This window comes from Taudactylus pleione, unplaced genomic scaffold, assembly GCF_031769625.1.
Source record: "Taudactylus pleione unplaced genomic scaffold, aTauple2 ptg000033l, whole genome shotgun sequence".
Taxonomy (NCBI): domain Eukaryota; kingdom Metazoa; phylum Chordata; class Amphibia; order Anura; family Myobatrachidae; genus Taudactylus; species Taudactylus pleione.
In genome coordinates this window covers 3,757,728-3,778,625 of record NW_028284435.1, presented here as the reverse complement: position 1 = coordinate 3,778,625, position 20,898 = coordinate 3,757,728, and the positions used below count along the sequence as shown (strand labels likewise).

At 41.9% G+C, this 20,898-nt stretch overlaps 1 protein-coding gene across 2 annotated transcripts in view; it reads left to right on the top strand.

Annotated features, from left to right (window-relative positions):
* Positions 1 to 20,898, top strand: part of PRKG2 (protein kinase cGMP-dependent 2) — a 94,870-nt gene that overhangs the window by 66,108 nt on the left and 7,864 nt on the right. Inside the window, exons 9-15 of one of the 2 annotated variants that reach the window (XM_088452114.1) lie at positions 574 to 672; positions 5,369 to 5,432; positions 6,446 to 6,582; positions 14,985 to 15,074; positions 15,463 to 15,604; positions 17,320 to 17,483; positions 19,171 to 19,293. In XM_088452114.1, the coding sequence (XP_088308240.1) occupies positions 574 to 672; positions 5,369 to 5,432; positions 6,446 to 6,582; positions 14,985 to 15,074; positions 15,463 to 15,604; positions 17,320 to 17,483; positions 19,171 to 19,293 (819 nt within the window). Of the gene's footprint in view, positions 1 to 573; positions 673 to 5,368; positions 5,520 to 6,445; positions 6,583 to 14,984; positions 15,075 to 15,462; positions 15,605 to 17,319; positions 17,484 to 19,170; positions 19,294 to 20,898 lie in introns of both variants that reach the window. The other variant, XM_088452113.1, reaches the window with a different exon arrangement.

Here is a 20,898-nt window from a genome sequence, read left to right as displayed (position 1 = left end):
TGTTAATAGGGATGAGCCTCCTTATCTTGCACCTCTCAGGGACAGTGCAAAAACCTGAGCCTGTGACTAAGGGGGCAATTCATTTATTAGGGGTGAGCAGTCACATTGTGTGTACCACCATTGGTATACCACCATTCCACAGTTGGTGGCAACAAAGTGCCAACGTTACAACAGTTTTATGGCTCCTCTCAGCCATCACCACTAACTGAATTGTTCTATTATAGTCTCCTTAATAACACAATAACACAACAAATATGATCTGTACAGACTGATGGATTCATACATCAGCACAGTGACATCATATCAAGCCCAATTAACGTCTAATGATTTGCTATTTCAGCTTTTTGTAATACATCAATTCATTTTATGATAGTATTGTATGTAAGAGCTTAAGAGCTGTAGATTGTGCCATTTTTATCACACTTTACTTTGAACAAAGCTTCACTGCCTGCTTAGTAAATGGAAAAATATTTGTTTTATTTGTCCCTTAAATTGTATTTGTTCTCTGATCTACTTGCAAAGAAGTAATATTCTTTACTATCATTACAACATTCTCACTTTTTATTATATTAGGACATTTAATCTGACAGTCGGAACATATGAAGAACTACAAAAGTACCTTGAGGGCTATGTAGCTAACCTAACCCTTGATGATGAAAGAAGACATGCCAAGTAAGCCCTAGATTTCTCTAATTACACTTATATAGAAGCCGTCTAAAAGGATTATCTAGTCTTTCTGGTCTATTATGTTCAATATATCATTATTATTGTGAAATGGTCTATTTTTGCTATTTTAAAAAAACTAACTCGAAAAAAATACACAGTAAGGTGTACAAACTCCTATACACAGTTTAGAATGACAAACTCCTATTTTTGTGTTAAGCCAGGGGCAAAATATAGGTCTTTCTGTTCGGAGTATCTGGATAGAAAGAGTTCTTGGTAAATACAGGGCTTGCTCTATCATTAGGCAGCTGCCTAGCGCTGGGATCTGGGGGGGCGCCACTGAGTCTGCCAAATATATAACTAAGGATGTTCCTGAAAGAGACATCCTTGTTGTACTCAGTGCAGGCAGGCGACTGAGGCTCTAAGACTCAGGGGTTTATTTACTAAGCAGTGTTAGGAGACAGAGTGAAAAGTGATCAGGTGCCAGCCAATCAGCTCCTGTCATCTCACAGTCTGTGTTTGAAAAATGACAGTTGGGAGCTGATTGGCTGGCACCTTATCACTTTTCACTCTGTCTCCTAACACTGCTTAGTAAATGGACTTCTCAGTCTCCGTTGGTGATGGTGGGGGAGCAGTAGGCTGAAGTTTTGCCTAGGGTACCAAGAACCTGGCCTAGGGATGGCCATCGACCAACGATGATTCATAATCATCGATGGTTTATGGCCGATGTTGAATGCTTTTACCATTGATTGGGACAACCAGATGGTTTCCCTCCATCGATGTTTAAGCATAACCGAATGCTATTTTTTACAAGTGTCCCGGGGCACGTAGCATAGCTCCGCACTGGACAACCATGAAGCCCCACCCCCCATGTTCTGATTGGCCCACAGGATAGTCAGTCAAAGAATAAGGATGACCGTCGGTTGGTGAAACCATCGATGATCATCCATGGCATAGTTGGTTATCATTGATGGCCACTTGCTATATGGCCATCGATGGTAACCATCGATGTAAGTCACACTGATGGCCATCCCTAATCTGGCATGATTTTTACACATTCTTTGAGGTGCATACTATATGGAAGTACAAATAACAATTTAAAGAAAACATTTCAACATTAAATTTGAACAATTCATAATATGTCCTGATGTCCCATTACTGCCATGAATTGCTTTAGACATCAATGAGCAGCATTTCAAGATAAAAAAAAGTTGAAATCAACTAAGGTGGCAGTCCTACATACAATGCATTTGCATGTGCCATTTCCAAAATTCATAAATGGGAATGTTTTATTTAAGATCTAAATGAATAAGCACATTTTACAGTAAAAAAATTAGCTTGTATCCAGTCTTTGAAATATCTAATTAAGATTTAAACATGTTCTGAAATTATGAGATTCATTTTTACAAATGTACACCATCTTTGGACCCTGTCTGCCACTAACAGCCTTTGGTTTATGGTGATGGATTGCCTTACCCAATATTCAGCTTGAATGTGGAAATAATAAATATAATGCATCTACCAAGAATTTTATAAGGCTTGTTTCCCCCAGCCGTCCTTGACCGCGATCCTCGGAAGGGGCGGGGCTTAAAGAAATGGGCGGAGTTTTATTACAACGCGGGTATTATGCGCAGCTGTGGCCGGGGGTTTTACAGATTGGGGCGGGGCTTACCTTGGTCTGATTTTGCATATTGGAATGTCGGATGTGTCAGTGTAGAGAAGTGAAGTCTATACTTTAATCAGGACCAGTGACATTGGCCCTCATTCAGAGCCACTCGCTATTTGCGGTCGTTCGTTCTAAAACAAGGGGTGGCTATTCAAATGAACCGTTCGCTGTTTGCGGTCTGTTCACGCCTCTATGTCTGAACGAGCGAACAAAACTTGCGGTCGTTTTTTTAAAAAATACGCCCCCTGGCCGCTCGCATCCTACGTCATGTCCGCTATTTATTAGATTAATCGAGTACATCGACCAGGGTATGAACTGCTCGCTTTTCTTGGGGCTGGTGTTTGCTACCACAATTTTGCGAGCAGTTCTGGCTCGAAAATAACCCAGTGACGTGGTCAATGACGCTGCTGTTTTAATTATGCACACCCATAAAACGCCCGTTTTGACCTTTAAGCACGCCTGCGATCGGATCTCCACTCCCCGTTTTCAAGCACCTTCCCCTGTTACCACCCACATACGCCTCTTTCTGTCACTCAAATTATCAGGCATTCGCTATTTTGCGAGCACATGAATTTCGGCCGCACTGAGTTGTTCGCGCATGCGTATAACGATCCGTACGCATGCGCAGTTGGGCAAACATCGCTCGGAGCGAACGAGCAGCGACTTGCGTCCGGCTCTGAATCAGGGCCATTGTCAGGTAAAGTTGCTGCTAAATTCTTTCCGTGCCATTTATATATGAAGAAAATGATGATTCACAGTAAACACAGAGCTATTAGATGTCTGCAAACAGCATTGCATATCTCCAAAGAAACATTTAGGGGATTTCCATGCTTTTGCAGCACTTGGAATAAACAGCTTGCAACCATACATACTGCAACAGATAACTATACAGTATAGTATTATCTTGCATGGGGCGAGTCTTTGCTGGAACAGGCTTCATCCACTTGTCTTCTCAGTCTGCCAGGATGTCTTGCGCATCTTGATGGCAATGTTCTATAATACATCCATTTGAAGTTTTGCATGTTTATCTGTGTTCTCAGGTTTCTCTGGAGTGAATACATCCCACCTTACCTAACACAGGAAATGCATATCCTGTTATCTGCTCACACACACTTATTCTTTTAGATCAACTTTAGATTTGCAAATTGGCAACTTTTATAAATGTTATGTCTGAAAATGAATATGACACTGGCCCTGTGTGTGACGGCAGGCAGTACTACTGCATCTGTGTTCGGGGAAGGAGGTCACTGGCTGATGGTGTGGAGTGGTTATGTTTAATTTTTGCAAGTCTTACACATTAAGGGGGGGGATTCAATTAACCTGTTAATGTTGCTAAATGCTAAAGGGGTTAATGTTGCTAAATGCTGCTTAACGCAGCCAGGTAAAAATGTCGGGAGCGGGATGCAGCAATGTCATAAATGCAAACCCCCAAAAATGCAATTTTTGTTACATCTCCCGCTCAATATTTCATCCCTACTAAGGGCTCCATTTGACAATGAGACATAACCCCTTTAGCACTCACTTGTTCAGTATTTAACCCACATCTTAGCTTACTGCTGTTTGTCACTGTACAGCGTACACCATCCACAGATGGTGTTAGCAGTACCACGACCAGCAAAAGCCTTTCCGGCTTCAGCAAAGCCTTCCAGGCTTTACCGAGTCACCACCAGGTGAAAGTGCAATGCGCATGTGCAGGCAGCCATCGCACATGTGCATTACAGAGCAGTCCGTCACTGGCAGTGGTAGGCTAACAACAACAGAGCGAAGGACGTTGCAGAGGAGGACTGCCAGACATGTCCAAAAGTGCCGGGCACGCCCCCCAGAATGCCAAAAAGGGGATGTGTCATAGAGACACACCCCCTTTTTGGACGCTCGCGCAGAAGTGCCCTTGCTCTAGGTCGGGCGCCCTGCTTGCTGCCGGTTCTAGAGTGAACACTACTTCATTCATATGCTGGAGGACAGGGTGCTTTCTGCCTTCCAGAAATAGGGCAGGGCGCGGCGTCCAGCTGAAACAGCCTAGCAGGAACGCTATGAAGTGATACAATGTAGCGGCCTAAGCTCTTTTCATTCCAAGGGGGGTATTCATAAATTCTTGGAGTGAGATAAAATTAGATAAAGTACCACCCAATCCGCTCCTGATTGTCATTTTTCAAAGACAGCCTGTAAAGTGACAGTAGCTGATTGGTTGATATTTTATCTCTCACAATTTTATCTCTTTCCATGCTTTCGTGAATACCCTCCCAAGTTCCGTTGTGCTTCATATACAGACGCAGGTGCACACAGATAAACATATCAAATTAATCAGCACAGTCTGCTGGTGCGTCCTAGTTGCATTTTTGTCAAAAAAGATGCCCTACGCTAGAAGAGTTGCATAGGACGTGGCGGCTCACTCACGCCAGGCAAGTCGTGCTGCGTGGCGTATTGAGGTTAGATTGGCGTATTGAGGCTAGATGTGTGAAGACACATCTGTATTTGTTCTAAATCTTTAATGTATGAAAGAGCAGTAGAGGTTTGGACTTTTTTTAATTGAGAGGGTAATTGGTTTGTATTATGCTGCAATTATTTTAATGATCTAGTGGCTAGCTTTCAATATTGAGCATAATCAAAGTGATAATGAATTATAGATTTCCAGATCTATATTGATGTTGGGGAAAACATTGAAGGCTTGGTGGCATGAAAACACTAAAAAGCTCTACAAATTGTCCAAATATAAGAGTTATCTTCAAACCTAATTTGGGTAGTAATGGAAAACTCCTATTTTTATTTTCATTTATCCATTCACTTAGTGGATGATTAGTGTTCCTGTGGAAACACCATTTAAATAAATGGGCCTATTCACATCAATGCAAGCGTTTATCTTCTCACTCGTTTTTAACTTTTCTAGAGTATCTGAAGTGCTGGATTAAAGAGCTGATTCCTTTATGTATCACAAATTACACCAACATTGTTTTCATACTACTATTTGTCCAAAGTCAGATTAATTAATGGACAATTTGCTGTAGAATAATTTATTCACATTGTTTTTGTTCCTTTCTTTAGGAAATCCACAGGTAGACAGTTTGACAAGATGGTGTCACTTGAAAAGATTCAAATGAAAGAAACAGTTTCACAATTTTCCTCTTCCTCACCATTTGATGATCTAGAGATTATAACCACATTGGGTGTCGGAGGGTTCGGGAGAGTGGAACTGGTAAGGGACTTTGGGGTCAATCCAATTGCTTGCAAAGAGTGCGAACTGCTGTTACCACCACGTTAAAATGGCGGCAACGACATGGCATCTCACAGCTCGCTCCGAGCCCAAAGTCGCATAATTTTGCTCGGAGCCCTATGGGGCTGCGAGCACTTTTATGGGAATCCGGGCTGCTATCAAGTGCGCCCGTTGGTGCGATGACTCACACCCGCGAATACATCACATGTATTTTGGATTGGCCCCTTTATTTTTAGGAGAAACTGAATAATTCAAAAAGTAATAATAATAATAATAATAATAATGTGTGTTACATAGTGTTACCTAAGTTTATATCAGAACTTGTGGTGTAGTGATCTTGCTTGTATTATTAATATACTATTTATAAAAAACAATGTGTTTGTCCTCAATCTGGAAGTGAAATGGAAGAAATAGGTCCTGTGAACTGGTGTTAAACCAGTGAATAAAAAGTAGTGAAATTATGTAAAAAAGGAAAATTCTTCATTAGCAGGAATGTTAATTTAGAAATATGGACTAACTTGACAAGTTGTTTTAGAATATTTTCTTTGTGAAATTCTAGCAAACATTTTGGGAAATACAAATCTATAAATTAATTTTACTTTAGTATAAAAAAAATGAAATTAAATGGAAAGAAATATATTTACCAATATAAAGGGTAATTATTATCTTATGTAAAACACAGTTCCAAAAGGTTACTTACTTTAGGCCTGGCATGCAGGCTATCCAACAGGTCCAATTAAGTGAAAGGGTTGGGGGAAATGTTAAGAATATAATTTCAGGATAGAACATAGTTTAAATCTGATTGTGGTGCTGACGCAGCTGTAACGTGTGCCTTATTTTCTTTTTTAAGTAATCAACTCTCGTACAATGGGTATGGCATTGATCAGCCATGTTTATTCCTTTTGCAGGTAAAAGTAAAAAATGAAAGCTTAGCATTTGCTATGAAATGTATTAAGAAGAAGCACATTGTGGAGAATAGGCAGCAAGAACATATACACTCGGAAAAAAGCATATTAGAAGAGGCTTGTTCTCCATTCATAGTCAAGTAAGTAAAATGTTTTTTTTTAAATGAAATAATATACAACATTATTTTTAAATGATGATTACATATAGGGCCTGATTCTTAGTCGCATGCTATGTAGGTTGATGCGGACATAATCCCGACCACTGGGATTCCGGCGTTCAGAAAGCCGACACTGGAATCCCAACACTTATCAGAATACCGGCGCCGGCTTAATCACTCACATTGGAGGACATACTCAGATGGAGAATATGCACCTTGCATGGAGCTGGTGCAAGTTTTGATGGTTTGACCAATAGTGGAGTCTAAGGGCACATCAAGAACAATTGCAGCAACTGGAAACACTCAAACTGGGTGTCTCAGTCCTTGCACATTCATACGCACGGATGTACGCCAGGGAAGGGCTTGCAGCGGTACAAGCATAAAACAGCAGATGTGCGACCGGCAAAAGACGCACAGAAGAACGCAGCTGTGTCTGACTCAGACCTACTGGTATTAGCAATGCACCATTATACTACAGGTCAATTTAAAGTGCATAAGAACTAGAAAAAAAAATTGACATATTTTAAAGAAAGATAACCTGTATTGTCTTTCCTTTCTTGTCTCAACACAGCTGGAAATCAGTCAGAAATTGCTCACTGCGTTCTGCTCAGAATTGACATATTTTTGTGAATTTCTGTCCCTTATATTTCTGTGTAAATCCGGTGCCTTTCACAGTGCATGTCTGATTTACTGCTAGATTTGTATAACAAGCTTTATATTAACAGTAATTAACTATTAGTTTTTAATACTTCCCCACCATAGTGGGTGAATGGGTTAAAATGGAGTCTGGTGTCTGATTGCTAAAATATAGTCTCTCAGCCCCAGGAGGTGAAGGGGTTAAGAGACATGTTTCTGGCCATTTGAATGTGGTGTTTCTCACACGGTAGGAGTACAGCTGGGTACACACCTGAGAGATATACAGTATCTGCAGACGATGGTTGCTCATACACCCTGAACAACCAGCATTTGTCATCTGGCCGGGGGGCACGTCACCCCCCCTCCGGGTCGGCCTGTGCAGCAAGTGTACGGGTGGTCATCTGAATATATCTGCAGATATATTGGGCATTGGCTGTGCTGCACAGCTGACGTGATATGTCTGTGAATGACATATCGCTGGTACACACTAGCCGACGCACACACAATATATCGGCTGTTCATTTGACAAGCCGATATGTCGGCCAGTGTGTACCCAGCATTAGTCTCTCCTTAATTAATTGAGAAAAAAAGAATACGATGCCTGGACACTTTGTTATAGTCTCTCGCTTTCAATGTATCCTTTTCAAGTGGTGTTGTTTTCCGGTTGGAGTAGCTAGGAGTGGTGCTCGCTTCCTCTTTCCCACCTACTGGAGGTCCGGCTTGTCCAATGCTGCCTTCTGCAGTTTACATCTGTCTGTCATAGCCATCTATGATTCTTTACTGCAGACCTGGGCTGTATTCCCTGGGCTGTGAAGCTGTGGTTAGAAATAAGTGTGTTAAGTAAAAAAAAAAATGTATCACTTTTACATGTCTTGTACTTTAAATTTTCAAATAAGCGCCTTCATTATTCAATTTCATTTTTACAGTAATAACGGATTGAATCACATTTTTTCCTTTTCTAATAATTGATGTTCTCCAATTACAAAGGAGTTTACTTCGACCTAGGCTTTCCATCTAGTCATAATGCAGCTTAATTTTTGCTTAACTGTTTCTGAGGCAGTGCCTCCTGAACTCTTGTACAAATGCTGAGTTGAACTTGCTGCATAACGTAAAATGACAGTGACATTGGAGGAAATTGCACGCCACCGCAAATTTCCTCCATTTCATATTTATGCTCTCCTCCTATCCATCAGGATTTTGCCTCCCAACAGAATTTCCTCGCCCCACCCATTCCTTTCCCATCCAGCCTCTTCCCATCTTCTCCCTCTATCCTCCCAACCCTAACTTCCTCTCTCCTTCCTTCCCCTTGATCTAATTCCTATGACACCTCCTCATCTCCCTGTCTCTCACAGCCTGTTCCCATCTAGACAATTTCTTCAACTTTTCTCTTGTTTGTTCTATTCTTAAAACACTCTCCCCTTGACCCTGACCCTGTCTCTAATTACAGCCCTAGCTCTCTCTTTTCCTTTGTATTCACACTCCTAGGGGTAAATTTACTAAAGTGAGCGTTTTTAGAAGTGGAGATGTTGCCCATAGCAACCACTCAGATCCTAGCTATTATCTTCTAGAAGGTGCTAGTTAAATGTTAAGTAGAATCTGATTGGTTGCTATGGGCAACATCTCCATTTCTAAAAACTCTAGTATATTTACCTCCTAGGGGGGAATTCAACTAGGTGCGAGTTTGGTCCCACAATTCAATTCCAGACCCACATTTCTTTTTCATAGTTAGGGTCTCACGAGTTTTATCATCAAAATGAGTGATACATTTCACTGTGTATGATATATGGTGCTCCAGCCAATCAGCTGTCAACTGTTAGAAAAATGACAGTTGGGAGCTGATTGACTGGAGCACCATTTTTCATACACAGCGAAATGTATCACTTGTTTTGGTGATAAAACTCGTTAATAAATTGGGGCCTTAATTCGCCTGTTTTTGTTTGCACCCCCCTGAGCAGGTAAAAAGGTAAGGAAAATCTGTTTTTTAGGGTAAAAATTTCAGGACTTGCTTCAGATCCCCTCGGACACCCCCTCTAATGACTAATTAGACTTTTGGAATTTTTCAATTTGCTTCATTTGGCCAATAATTGCATGTCATTTTTGGGGTGAAAAAAAAATGGCCTAAAATTACCCCAAAATAAGCTTTTTTTGGCTAAATAATGCACCCCAAATTCAATGAAAGTAATTATTTCAACGAAAAAAAATCTTATCAAATTCTTTCTATAATTTTTTAAAATTTTTTAAAGTTGCCTCAAATTACCCCAAAAAGCATCTTTTTTTAAAAAATTTTTTTGCATTTTTTGTTTTATTCCTTTGTAATTAAACAAAATTCTACAGCTTTTTACATTTGTGCATTTTTACAAAAAAGTAAAATAAAGCAGCCATTTGACGCCTTTTAAAAGCATACAGTACTTTCCATATGGCCACTAACAGTCTTCTACATAATTCTGCTAACAAAGGGCCTGATTCAGAGCCGGTCGCTATTTGCGCTTGCTCGTCCAGAAAATAGGGGTGGCTATTCAAATGAACCGTTCGCTGTTTGCGGTCTGTTCACGCCTCTAGGTCTGAACGAGCGAACAAAACTTGCGGTCGTTTTTTGGGAAACTACGCCCCCTGTCCGCTCGCATCCTACGTCATGTCCGCTATTTATTAGATTAATCGAGTACATCGAACAGGGTATGAGCTGCTCGCTATTCTTGTGGTTGGTTTTTGCTACCACAATTTTGCAAGCAGTTCTGGCTATAAAATAACCCAGTGACGTGGTCAGTGACGCTGCTGTTTTAAATATGCACACCCATAAAACGCCCGTTATGACCTTTAAGCACGCCTGCGATCGGATCTCCACTCCCCGTTTTCAAGCACCTTCCCCTGTTACCACCCACATACGCCTCATCCTGTCACTCAAATTAGCAGGCATTCGCTATTTTGCGAGCACATGAATTTCGGCCGCACTGACTGGTTCACGCATGCGTATAACGATCCGTACGCATGCGCAGTTGGGCAAACATCGCTCGGAGCGAACGAGCTGCCACTTACGAGTGGCTCTGAATCAGGCCCAAAGTTTTCACTTTGGTGGGATCCAGGAAGGTCTCCCCACTTTTTTATGCTATTTTCCTTGTTCACTTATTGGACAAAATTCGCACACTCTCACTGTGAGTAGTGCAAATTTGCATTTCTAATAGAATTGTGCGTATCTCGGGTGTGCTCATGAAGGCAAAGTTTGCGAATTATAACACGAAGTGTGCGAGTTTTTCGCCTTTTGCAAACTCTCTCCTAATTGAATCCCCCCCCCCTAGAGTTGATTCTCTGCAGCTGTCTTACCACCTTGCTTTCCGCTCCCAGCTTTGTCAACTCGACAATAAATAACTGTCCTCACTAAAGTGTACATCCTTCTTTTCCTGTACATCCTTCACTCCTTTGGTCTATGTGACACTGCCCTCTGCTGGCTGTTCTCCCACGTCTCTGACCACTCTTTCTCTGTCTTTTTTCATGACTTCACCTCCCCAACGCTTCCTGTACCTGTTGGTCCCCTCAAGGTTCTGTTCTTGGCCCACTTCTTTTCTCAATTCATACCTCCTCCCCGGGTGAGATAATCAGTTCTTTTGGCCTCCAATATCTCTTTGCTGATGATACTGAAATCTACCTCTCTTCCTCTGATCTCTCTCTCACTCCACTCACTGTCTCCAGCTGTTTATCTGCAATTTCCTCCTGACTGAACTGGTCAGCTTACCATCCTCCCGAGTCTTCCCACCTCTCTTCATCTTGCTATGTATCCACAACATCACCATTTGTCAGGGCTGTAGCTAGGGTAGTGCGGCCAGTGCACAGGGTACCACACGTCAGGGGGCGCTGTTTGGGCCTGTCAAATTTCTGTTTATTATAATTCTCACTTGTAGCTTCCTCTGATTTCATCCCCAGCATCTCCTGGCCTCTTCTATCTCTTCCCTGGCCCTTCCCCATTAGGCCATTCCCCTTTTTTGGTGCATTACGTCCCTTTGAAAAATGAGGGGGGCACCAATACTCTTTCTGGCACAGGGCACCAAAAAGTCTAGTTACGGCTCTGCCATTTGTTGTATTCCACAAGTCCACTGTCTTGGACTTACCCTTGACTTGGCTCTCTCTTTCAAACCCCATATTCAGTCCCTCTCACAGTATTGTCAATCTCACCTTCTAAATGTCTCCAGGATCAGACCCTTTTATCACCCATAGACAAAAAAACTTTTTCTTCTGCTTCCCCTATCCTCAAATTATTCACTCACTTTCTTCTACAGAACCCAATTCAAACTCCTCACACTCACCTGCAAAGCCCCCACCAAATCCTCTCTCCCATAAATATTTGATCTGATCTCCCTCCACTCCCCCTCCCCTCTTTGCTATGATAACATCTGTAGTGTCTGTACCTAGCTGATTACCTCTTCCAACTCCGGGATGTAGTCAGGATGCCAGTGGTCGGAATGCTGCCTGCCAGAATCCCGACACTGAAAGCCCGCCATGGGACTAAATATCGACGCCTACCATTAGCCCCACATGAAATCCCGATGCCCGGCATACCGAACGTAGGTAAGCCGGGCTTCGTGAGCTGTTAGCCGCGGGGGGAGGGGGTTAGGTTTAGGCACCCCCCCGGGAAGGTTAGGTTTAGGCTAGGGGGAGGGGGGTTAGGCCCCACCGGGGGGGAGGTTAGGGTTAAGCACCTTTCCCGGGAAGGTTAGGTTTAGGGTGCGGGGAGGGGGGGTTAGAGTTAGGCACCACGGGGGGGGACTTAGGGTTGGGCACCACCCCCGGAGTCTTAGGGTTAGGCACCCCCAAGGGAGGGTTAGGGTTACGGGAGGCTTAAATATGCTTACCAGCCGGCGTTGGGATTTTGATCTGTCGGACTTCCAGGGTTGGGATTTGAACCGGTGGCTTTTAAGCCGTTGGTATTTCATACCCAACCCCCCACTCCCACCCCCAAGATTTTGCCTGTGCCGCTCCCTTCCACTGGAACTCTCTCCCTATCAGACCTCTGCCTCTCTCCAAAGCTTCAAACGGGATCTCTCATTACCCATTTCTTTATTAAGCCTGCCAGCTTTCATCCTAACCCACCAGGCTGTAATCCTTACACACTGTCTCAGCTCTCTTATTTGGCTTGCAACCTTCTACACCCTACGTTATTTTTGAATTGGAAGTCATTTGGCATTTTCTTTCTTGTTATGTTTGCAGAGAATCTGTATATGTATTTTGTCAAGTGCTGCGGATCCCTTGTGCTGCTGTATAAATTAATGATGCTATTTATATATACACACACATATATCAGTTGCATATTTATTACAAAAATAAAATTATTAGGTTTTTTTCAGTAAAAATAAAGACAGCGTTGATGGCACCTTAGTGTTAGGAGTTAATTGAACATGAATGTCAAAAAAACAATATTTTTGTAGAAAAATACAAAAAATTTGGAATAATAAGGGCACAACAAGGGGCTGACTCTGCGTTGCACAGATCTGTCTTCACAGATGCATACGTGGAGTTTTTGCACACAGCACATGCACAGAAGTGAAATGACACATTTTTGTATGCATCAGTCATACAGAACATGGGCGAATCTGTCTTTCCATGAAATAGGGCATTTCGGGGCATAAAATGGGTGGTGGCAAAGCCATCACACGTAGCAGCCCTGACTGTTACTGCTGGATCTCTTGCACCTAGCATGGAGCTGGTGTAAGTGGTGATACTGTACTAATGTTGACAGCAGCGTCTGGCGTAAAATTAATGGACAGCGTAGGTGTCCGCTAGCACAAGCATAAACCCCTGCATTAGTTGAATGGACACTCGTATTAGCATACAGTAGTAAATATGGCTTCCATAGCTGTCCGAAACTCAGCGACTTTGTGTGTGACTCAGAATTACCCCCCAAGTGTGGTAGAGTAGTGGACACTGATTGATGGTGACATGGGGTCTATGTACTAAGCCTTGGAGAGAGATAAAATGGATGGAGATAAAGTACCAGCCAATCAATTCCTAACTGTCACTTTACAGGCTGTGCTTGAAAAATGACAGTTAGGAACTGATTGGTTATTACTTTATCTTCATCCACTTTATCTCTCTTCAAGGATTAGGGCCTGATTCAGCGTGCACTGCTGAACACAGATTCCTGATGTTTGGGAATCTGCGCAGGACCCATTCTGTAAATGTGCAGAATGGGTCCTGCTAACTCGCTCACAGACTGACAGCAGTGATTGACAGTCTGCTGCCGTTTGTGGGCGGTGAGGGGGCGGCGATGCCCTCCGTTTCCTGAAACGGAGGCGTGTCGCCGCCATTGCGGAGGAGGGAAGAAGCCAGGATCTCCGCCAGCTGACGAAGATTTCCTGGCCTCTTCCTCTAAACTCATAAGCAGATTATCTGATGCTACGTTGGGCAACGCAGCTCGGATAAGTAATGCACAGGAGGCGTGATGCCTCTTGCTGCATTACCATATCTGCAAGGATCACAATTGGAAAGCTTCCTGCGTGCATACATCATATATCTATAGCCTGCGTGCATACATCATATATCTATAGCCTGCGTGCATATATCATTTATCTATAGCCTGCGTGCAGCTTTGCAATTACGATCCTTGCAGAATCAGGCCCTTAGTACATAGACCATAAAGCAGTACCACCACTGCATATAAATAGGCACAACTGTGCACGGAATGGGTATGATATGAATGGGTATGACGATTCCCGTCAGCGGCAGCCCGACAGGAGCAGAGTGCGACGCAGCGGAAGCACGACAGCGCTGGAAATCCCGATCGTGGATAGGTAAGTATCCACTAACCTAACCCCCCTAACCCTCCTTAGGGGTGCCTAACCCTAACTTCCCCCCAAGTGCCTAACCCTAATCCCCCCTCTAAGTGCCTAACCCTAACCACTCCCTTCCCCGCTGCCTAAACCTAAGTCCCCCGGGGGGGTGCCTAACCCTAAGTCCCCCCCGGTGGTGCCTAACCCTAACCCTCCCTCCCCCTAGCCTAACCCTAACCCTCCCGGGGGGGTGCCTAACCCTGTCCCCCCCCGGGAGCACTAAACCTAACCCTCCCCCCCGCGGCTCTCCGCTCGCGGCGCCCGGCATCACTGCGATCGTGATGCCGGGCGCCGGTGTCCTCCCGGCGTCGGGGAAATGCGGGCGTCTACATCTAGACGCCCGGCATTTCACCCTTGCCGGGATAAGACAGTCGGGAAGCCGGCTGCCGGTATATAGGCAGTCGGCTTTCCGATTGCTTCCCCTGTGCACATATATAGATGCAATGCATCTCACAATTCGAGCTTTGCACTCTGTAAATGACCCTTTTTTGAGGTAAAGGGCTCTATTTAAGAATGACTCATAATCCTTTTAGCACTATTTTCTGATGCTACGAGGTGTTATGACATCCGTTTAGTATTTAGCAAATAGCGGTAAGCTTAACTGTTAATGACTGTACCACTTACGCCATATATAGGTAGCGTAAGTGGTACGGTCGCCCAGGCTTTGCTGAATCCTCACAAGGTTAAATCACAATACACATGTGCATACAGCCATTGTGAATGCAGATTAGTTTGCAACCCATCTGCCAGCAACTCAACAGGAAGCACTGCAGAGAAGGAAGGACAGGTAAGTGATGGTAAATACCAGTGTCATATTCATAATTATTAAAGTGATATTAAACAAAATATATCGCCAGCATTTGATATCATTGTTAAATAAACCAATATGCGTATATATTTAGACATTATTGCTGTGCATATATGTATTTTCAGATTATACCGCACTTTTAAAGACACAAAATATGTGTATATGCTCCTTGAAGCATGTCTTGGAGGAGAACTTTGGAGCATCTTGAGAGATCGGTAAATACTTTTGTCTCTTTCATTTTGAATTAATCTTGAATACAGATACAATATATTGAAATAGAATAGATTAATGCTAACTTTTTTTTATATTATTAAAGTATTTTTAATATTCAAGATGTACATCAAATTCAAAGTACTTTCAATAAGTAAATACAGAGAAATGATAATAAAATCTGTGTATATGTTGTTGAAAAGACTTGTGAATCAACCAGCCTACTTTTTAATTTAGTTTTATGTTTGGAGAGAGTGAACAGTTTCTGACTGAAAGCTAGATTTGGCGTAATCGCTATGTGGGCGGTCATAATCAAAATGTTTAAACACTATCATGTGGTACATGTCAACGTGAATACTAATGTGTAAATTCCTATAATTTTTCTCTTCCCAGAGGCAGTTTTGATGAGGCGACATCTAAATTCTGCATTGGATGTGTGACTGAGGCATTTGATTATCTGCATCAGATTGGTGTTGTGTATCGAGATTTAAAGCCTGAGAACTTACTTCTAGACTCGGAAGGTTATGTTAAACTGGTAGGTTTACTGTGTTTAAGCGATTTAATTCAATGTGATGATAATGCAGGATTATGGCACAATTCATATGACCTAGTTGTGTGGAAACGAGACAGTAGTTTACATGTCAATTTTATTTGGGTTTGTATATTTTTTGGGGGGAGGGTTTATTGGGTTTATATAGTTCTTTGGGCTTTTTATATGTTTAGTTTATTGTTTATCATTCAGGGTATGGAAATAAATATGTACTTTTCTTTCGAACTGTAATTTACACAAAAGGAGAATATATACTACGTGGGTTTTCATGTCAAATTTATAGCATTTACTAATGGTCGGTTTTGATGTCTAAACATAACCTGCCGTCAATCCCTGCCAGATGCTAAATGACAACCTTCTATGGTGTGTTGTATTTGCGGCGGGTTCAATTGAAACCACTACGGAATAGAAGCTAAACAATAGACCAGCACTGCACAGATCACTATGACCAAGACCAGGCTAAATCAGCTGGGGGGATAACACAGCATGGGGTCCCAGTGCAATAACATTAACCAGCCCGAACTGATCAGCCCAGGGCTGGAAATAACTAAAAAGTGTCCCCTCCTCCCAAAAAATGGGTTCTCCCTCCCTAGGGACAACCAGCTGGCTCTTCGCCGCACCCTTGATGGCGTTGGATGCGGAGGTAATAATTGTTCTTTACAGGTGGCCTAAAAGTCCCAGTAAGCCTGTCCTGGCATGATGGCACTTGTAGAACCACAAGTGCCAGCATGCCCAGACATTAAGTGCCTGCTGTACTTGTAGTCCACCTGTAAAAAAGATATTGAAATAAAGACAAGACATACACACCGATTGTTGTACTAATTCATTTTTTCTTAAAAAAACACCCCCGCACATCTCTCATTGTCCAATTTAATACTGGAATGAAGTCCTCTTCGATCCATGTAGCATTCATGGTTTTGGCAAAACAAAAAAACAACGGACTGTCCATGTGAAGGGCAGGACTGCAGAGTGACAGGTCACTTCTGGTCACTCTCCATTCAAACGAATCGGGAGGCGCTAATTGGCTGAAAGCTGTCCTCATGATTTTCTTTTTAAATTGACTATGTCTATACTTTTATATATAACAAAACCTGCACAGATCGTAGTGCTTAATCCAAAAGGCAGGTCTATTTGGGCTGGTTTGCAGGCATTTTACGGTGGGTTTCAAAATCCCTGCTTCATAGATCTGGGGTTTTTATTCTATTGTATTCTTTCTATGGTCAAAAACATTGATAGTGCTTTGCGATTCAATTATGTTCTATTATATTCTAAAGTGTATTTTCTAGGCGGTTTTACAGCAGTTTTATCCCCTTAGTAAATTGGCCTGGTTGCAAAACCACCACAAAACCGCTGGGATTTCGAACCCAATGCTTAGTAAATTTAGCCCAAAGTGCTTTTGTGCATTGCTAACAGCAACTATGTAATGTGTAAAGCTCAAACTATTGTACCAGAAATTGAGAAAGGCACTTTGCTTAAGAATGACACATGTAAGTAAGAATGTAGCACAGCAAGTGCTCTGTACAGTAATTTGAATTATGTTAGAAGAACAGCAGTATTTGTTAAGACAGTGATGTAGACACCATGCAGCTATCCTTTGAAATCTCATGCAGAGCTCTAATCTAGTTCTTGTTCTCATAAGCCAGATGGTTTTCAGGAATGCCTTATAAAAGACCACTCACTTTATATACTTTACATCTTAGGTTGATTTTGGATTTGCTAAGAAAATCTTTCCTGGCCAAAAAACTTGGACATTCTGTGGAACACCCGAATATATTGCTCCAGAAGTCATTCTAAATAAGGGTCATAGCTTCAGTGTGGATTTCTGGTCACTTGGCATACTACTGTATGAGCTGCTTATAGGAACGTATGTTTTTTATTACAACAAATTAGTAGCTATATGTAATAATAAAATTATATGTCATAATAAAATATTTTTCCTTTTGTTTGTTTTATGAATTTTAATTTATGTTACTAATAGGTGTGTTTTGCTGAGATAGGCTGTTTGTTCTACTCTACTGATCCATCTATCCTAAGGGACAAAACAAGGTTGCTTCTACTAGCTGAATGAAATTGCTTAGAAAACCACTGATTTGTATCACAGTAGGATACATAATTTGGGGCTGATGAAGAGTGAGACCTACTCAAGTTAGCACAGTGTAATTTGAGTATAACCGAAAAGGGTGCATATGCACTTAAGCAGATTTGTTTAATTCCGGCACTGGCACCCACTTTTTCAAGAAAAATGAACTGTTAAAAACATGGGTATAAGTGGATGTCATTTATGCATGACGCACTAAGCGCTTATGCTACTAGTTCAGACGGTAGTTGCAACATTCCCTATGCAATTGCATTTTATTTAGTCAATGCATTTTACTGCTGCATCAGTCCCATTATATATAGTTATGTACTCAGCATTAACCGGTCAAATGTATAAATAGTGGATAAGATATGAAATAATAGCAATGACTCTAACCTAATGCTTATTGCATGATGTATAAAACACAAGTTAAAGCAGCACTATTAAACGTCTACATGTATTGCTTAATTGTACCCTCATGCACATCATTGGCTTTTATTGAACAAATTAAAGGGAATGTCAGTTAGATACATTGTCGAGCACAGTGTATCTAAAGGTGCCTACACACTTGGCAATTCTTTACACGATCTGGCCAATTCTGACACATTGGAATGACAGATCGTGTAAAAAATGCCCAAATCGTGAGTCTCCGATCACGATGCGATGCGCGTCCCCGCTGGTCGCACATCGCATCTTCAGATCTGCCGTGCTGTAGGGCAGATTTGCCAATCTGGGACACAATGCACTGGATGCACGATAGATGGACATTTTTTACTCCAAATCGTGTGTAGGACTGCCGGGGAGCTGCCGGGGAAGAGTTCAAGGGAAATCATACATTGTGAGAACATCGCCAAGTGTGTAGGCACCTTAACAGTACCTTCAGGGCCATCTTATATGCACTCTACTGTACATACCTTCTTACATCCAGCATTACATCATCTGATCAGCTTCTGTGGGTTTGAATGAAACTGCCAGGATAGATTTTGGCACAAGACCATGAGGCTTAATACAATTTATATACACAGTGTTATCACAAATATTCCATGTGGTCTGGGAACCTACAATGCACTGTGAGAAAGAAGACCTGTACATTGTAATCAGAATGGTAAAGTTAAAACTTGATACATTGCAAAACTTTGGTAAGAGAAACTTTCATTGGTATCTCCCTCTGCAGAGCAAAGTTGGATTATTTCCTTGTTGGAGAGGTCTGCATTATGCTGTATGAATAGGAGACAGTTTTCATGGGAAGCCATGTGCAGATTTCCAACAATAAACATTATATTAGCTGTAAGTTTTCTTTGTTTGGTTTGTTTTTCCATGGCGACTGAGAAAAAGTGTTTTCTTTACATGTTTCTGCAGCTGAGTTGATTTCTTAACAAGACAGTTCTGTTTTTGTTATTATATATATCGTTGGGAGGATTATTTTTCATGTGTAATATGTGTAACATAACATATCTTGCATATTTCTTGCCAGCCCTCCTTTTGCTGGGCCAGACCAGATGATGATCTACAATTTAATTCTCCAAGGCATTGAGAAATTTGAGTTTCATAGAAAAATATCAAAAAGGCCTGAAGATTTAATCCGACGGCTGTGCAGGTAATATTGATATTTTATCAGATTAAGAAAGTGCATCTTCCGAGAATAATTTAAAAGTAACAGTAATTAATTATGCAAATAGGAAGTTATTGAGGGAATTAGGGATGTTCTGTCACCATTCTCAGCGTGATGTAGAACTATTAACACCAATAATCATTGATTTCAGGACACATCAATCACATGTACTCTGTCCTGTAATGACTGCATTAGTAGCACAGTGTCTAAAGAGTGTAATATGGGCAGGAGAACGAGGATTCTTTCTCTCCTGTTCCAGAGGTGGTGATTCCAGAGGTGGTGGTTCCAGAAGTGGTGGTTCCAGAGTTGGGGCTGCAGTACAAATAGTGAGTACCAGCCAGCGATGTTTGGCAGCATTTGGAAGGGCAGTTGGCGTGGCTCCCCTACTTGAATTTTGGACTGCGCTGCATCCCCACCTCTGGAGCCGCCACTGTATATTATATATTTTTCATTTTTGTTCAATCTAAAAAAAGTGATTGTTTTTAAAATTATGTATAGAGCGTTCCCTTTTTTTGAAAAAACAAATGCACTCCACTAAATATTAAACTCCTTAACAGTTACATTCTACGCAAAGACCCCTACTTAATACTTATCAAAAACGTATCTAATAAAGATGTGGACGACAGGAGTTGGTATTAAAATTAAGGTCAAATTTATTTTAACTTGTCAAATAGAAAATTAGTTTATTCTGAAACAAGCAATAGTGCATTGTTCTGTTGGGACAATTCAGAACATCTAGGGGCATATTCTGAGTCTCGTCTGCGTCTTGTGCTAATGCCGCGGGCAATTTCATTAATACTCACAGTGTTCTCCCCAGGCTGTGTTTTGCGGGTGCACCACCCGGCAAGTAACAGCTTACCACCCGGCACTTTGGGAGCCTGCCAGTGGGGACAGTATTTGGGAGCTGTATAAAAAGGACCAGATCCTACAGACTTTGCAGTAATCAGACGACTGGGCCTCAAATAATAAGAGGAGAATTAATATATAACTTGTTATTTCAAGTTTAAATTATTATACGGTCAGGGTTTAAAACATTTTATTATTGCGAAGGCCCCCACCCGGCTACTACTTGATGCCACCCGGCTGGAAACATTTTCTGGGGAGAACACTGACTCATATGCCCACTTTCAACGATTTTTGGCAGTGCAGTTCCGTATCGGTGCGTCTGTAGACACACCATCGGTGCACCATCCGACGCACCATACAAACTTATGGCAGCTGCAGTTTCTCCGTCTCACCATGGCCTCCAGTGTGAGCGGCTCTGCGTCTTTGGACTCATTGGCTTCTGCTTAGCCACTCCATGTGAACTCCCAGGAACAACCATTGAATTCCGCAGACTGTTTGTGTATCTGAGTTCTAACAATCAGGACACCCAGTAACATATTATATTAAGGGAAAGACTATCCCAAATGTTTCTAGCATGCAAGGGACAACCAGGAGATGCACTAAACCTTGGAGAGTGATAAAGTGGAGAGTGATAAAGTACCAACCAATCATTTTACAGGCTGTATTTGAAAAATGACAGATAGGAGCTGATGGGTTGATACTTTATCTCTCTCCACTTTAACTCTCTTCAAGGCTTAGTACCTC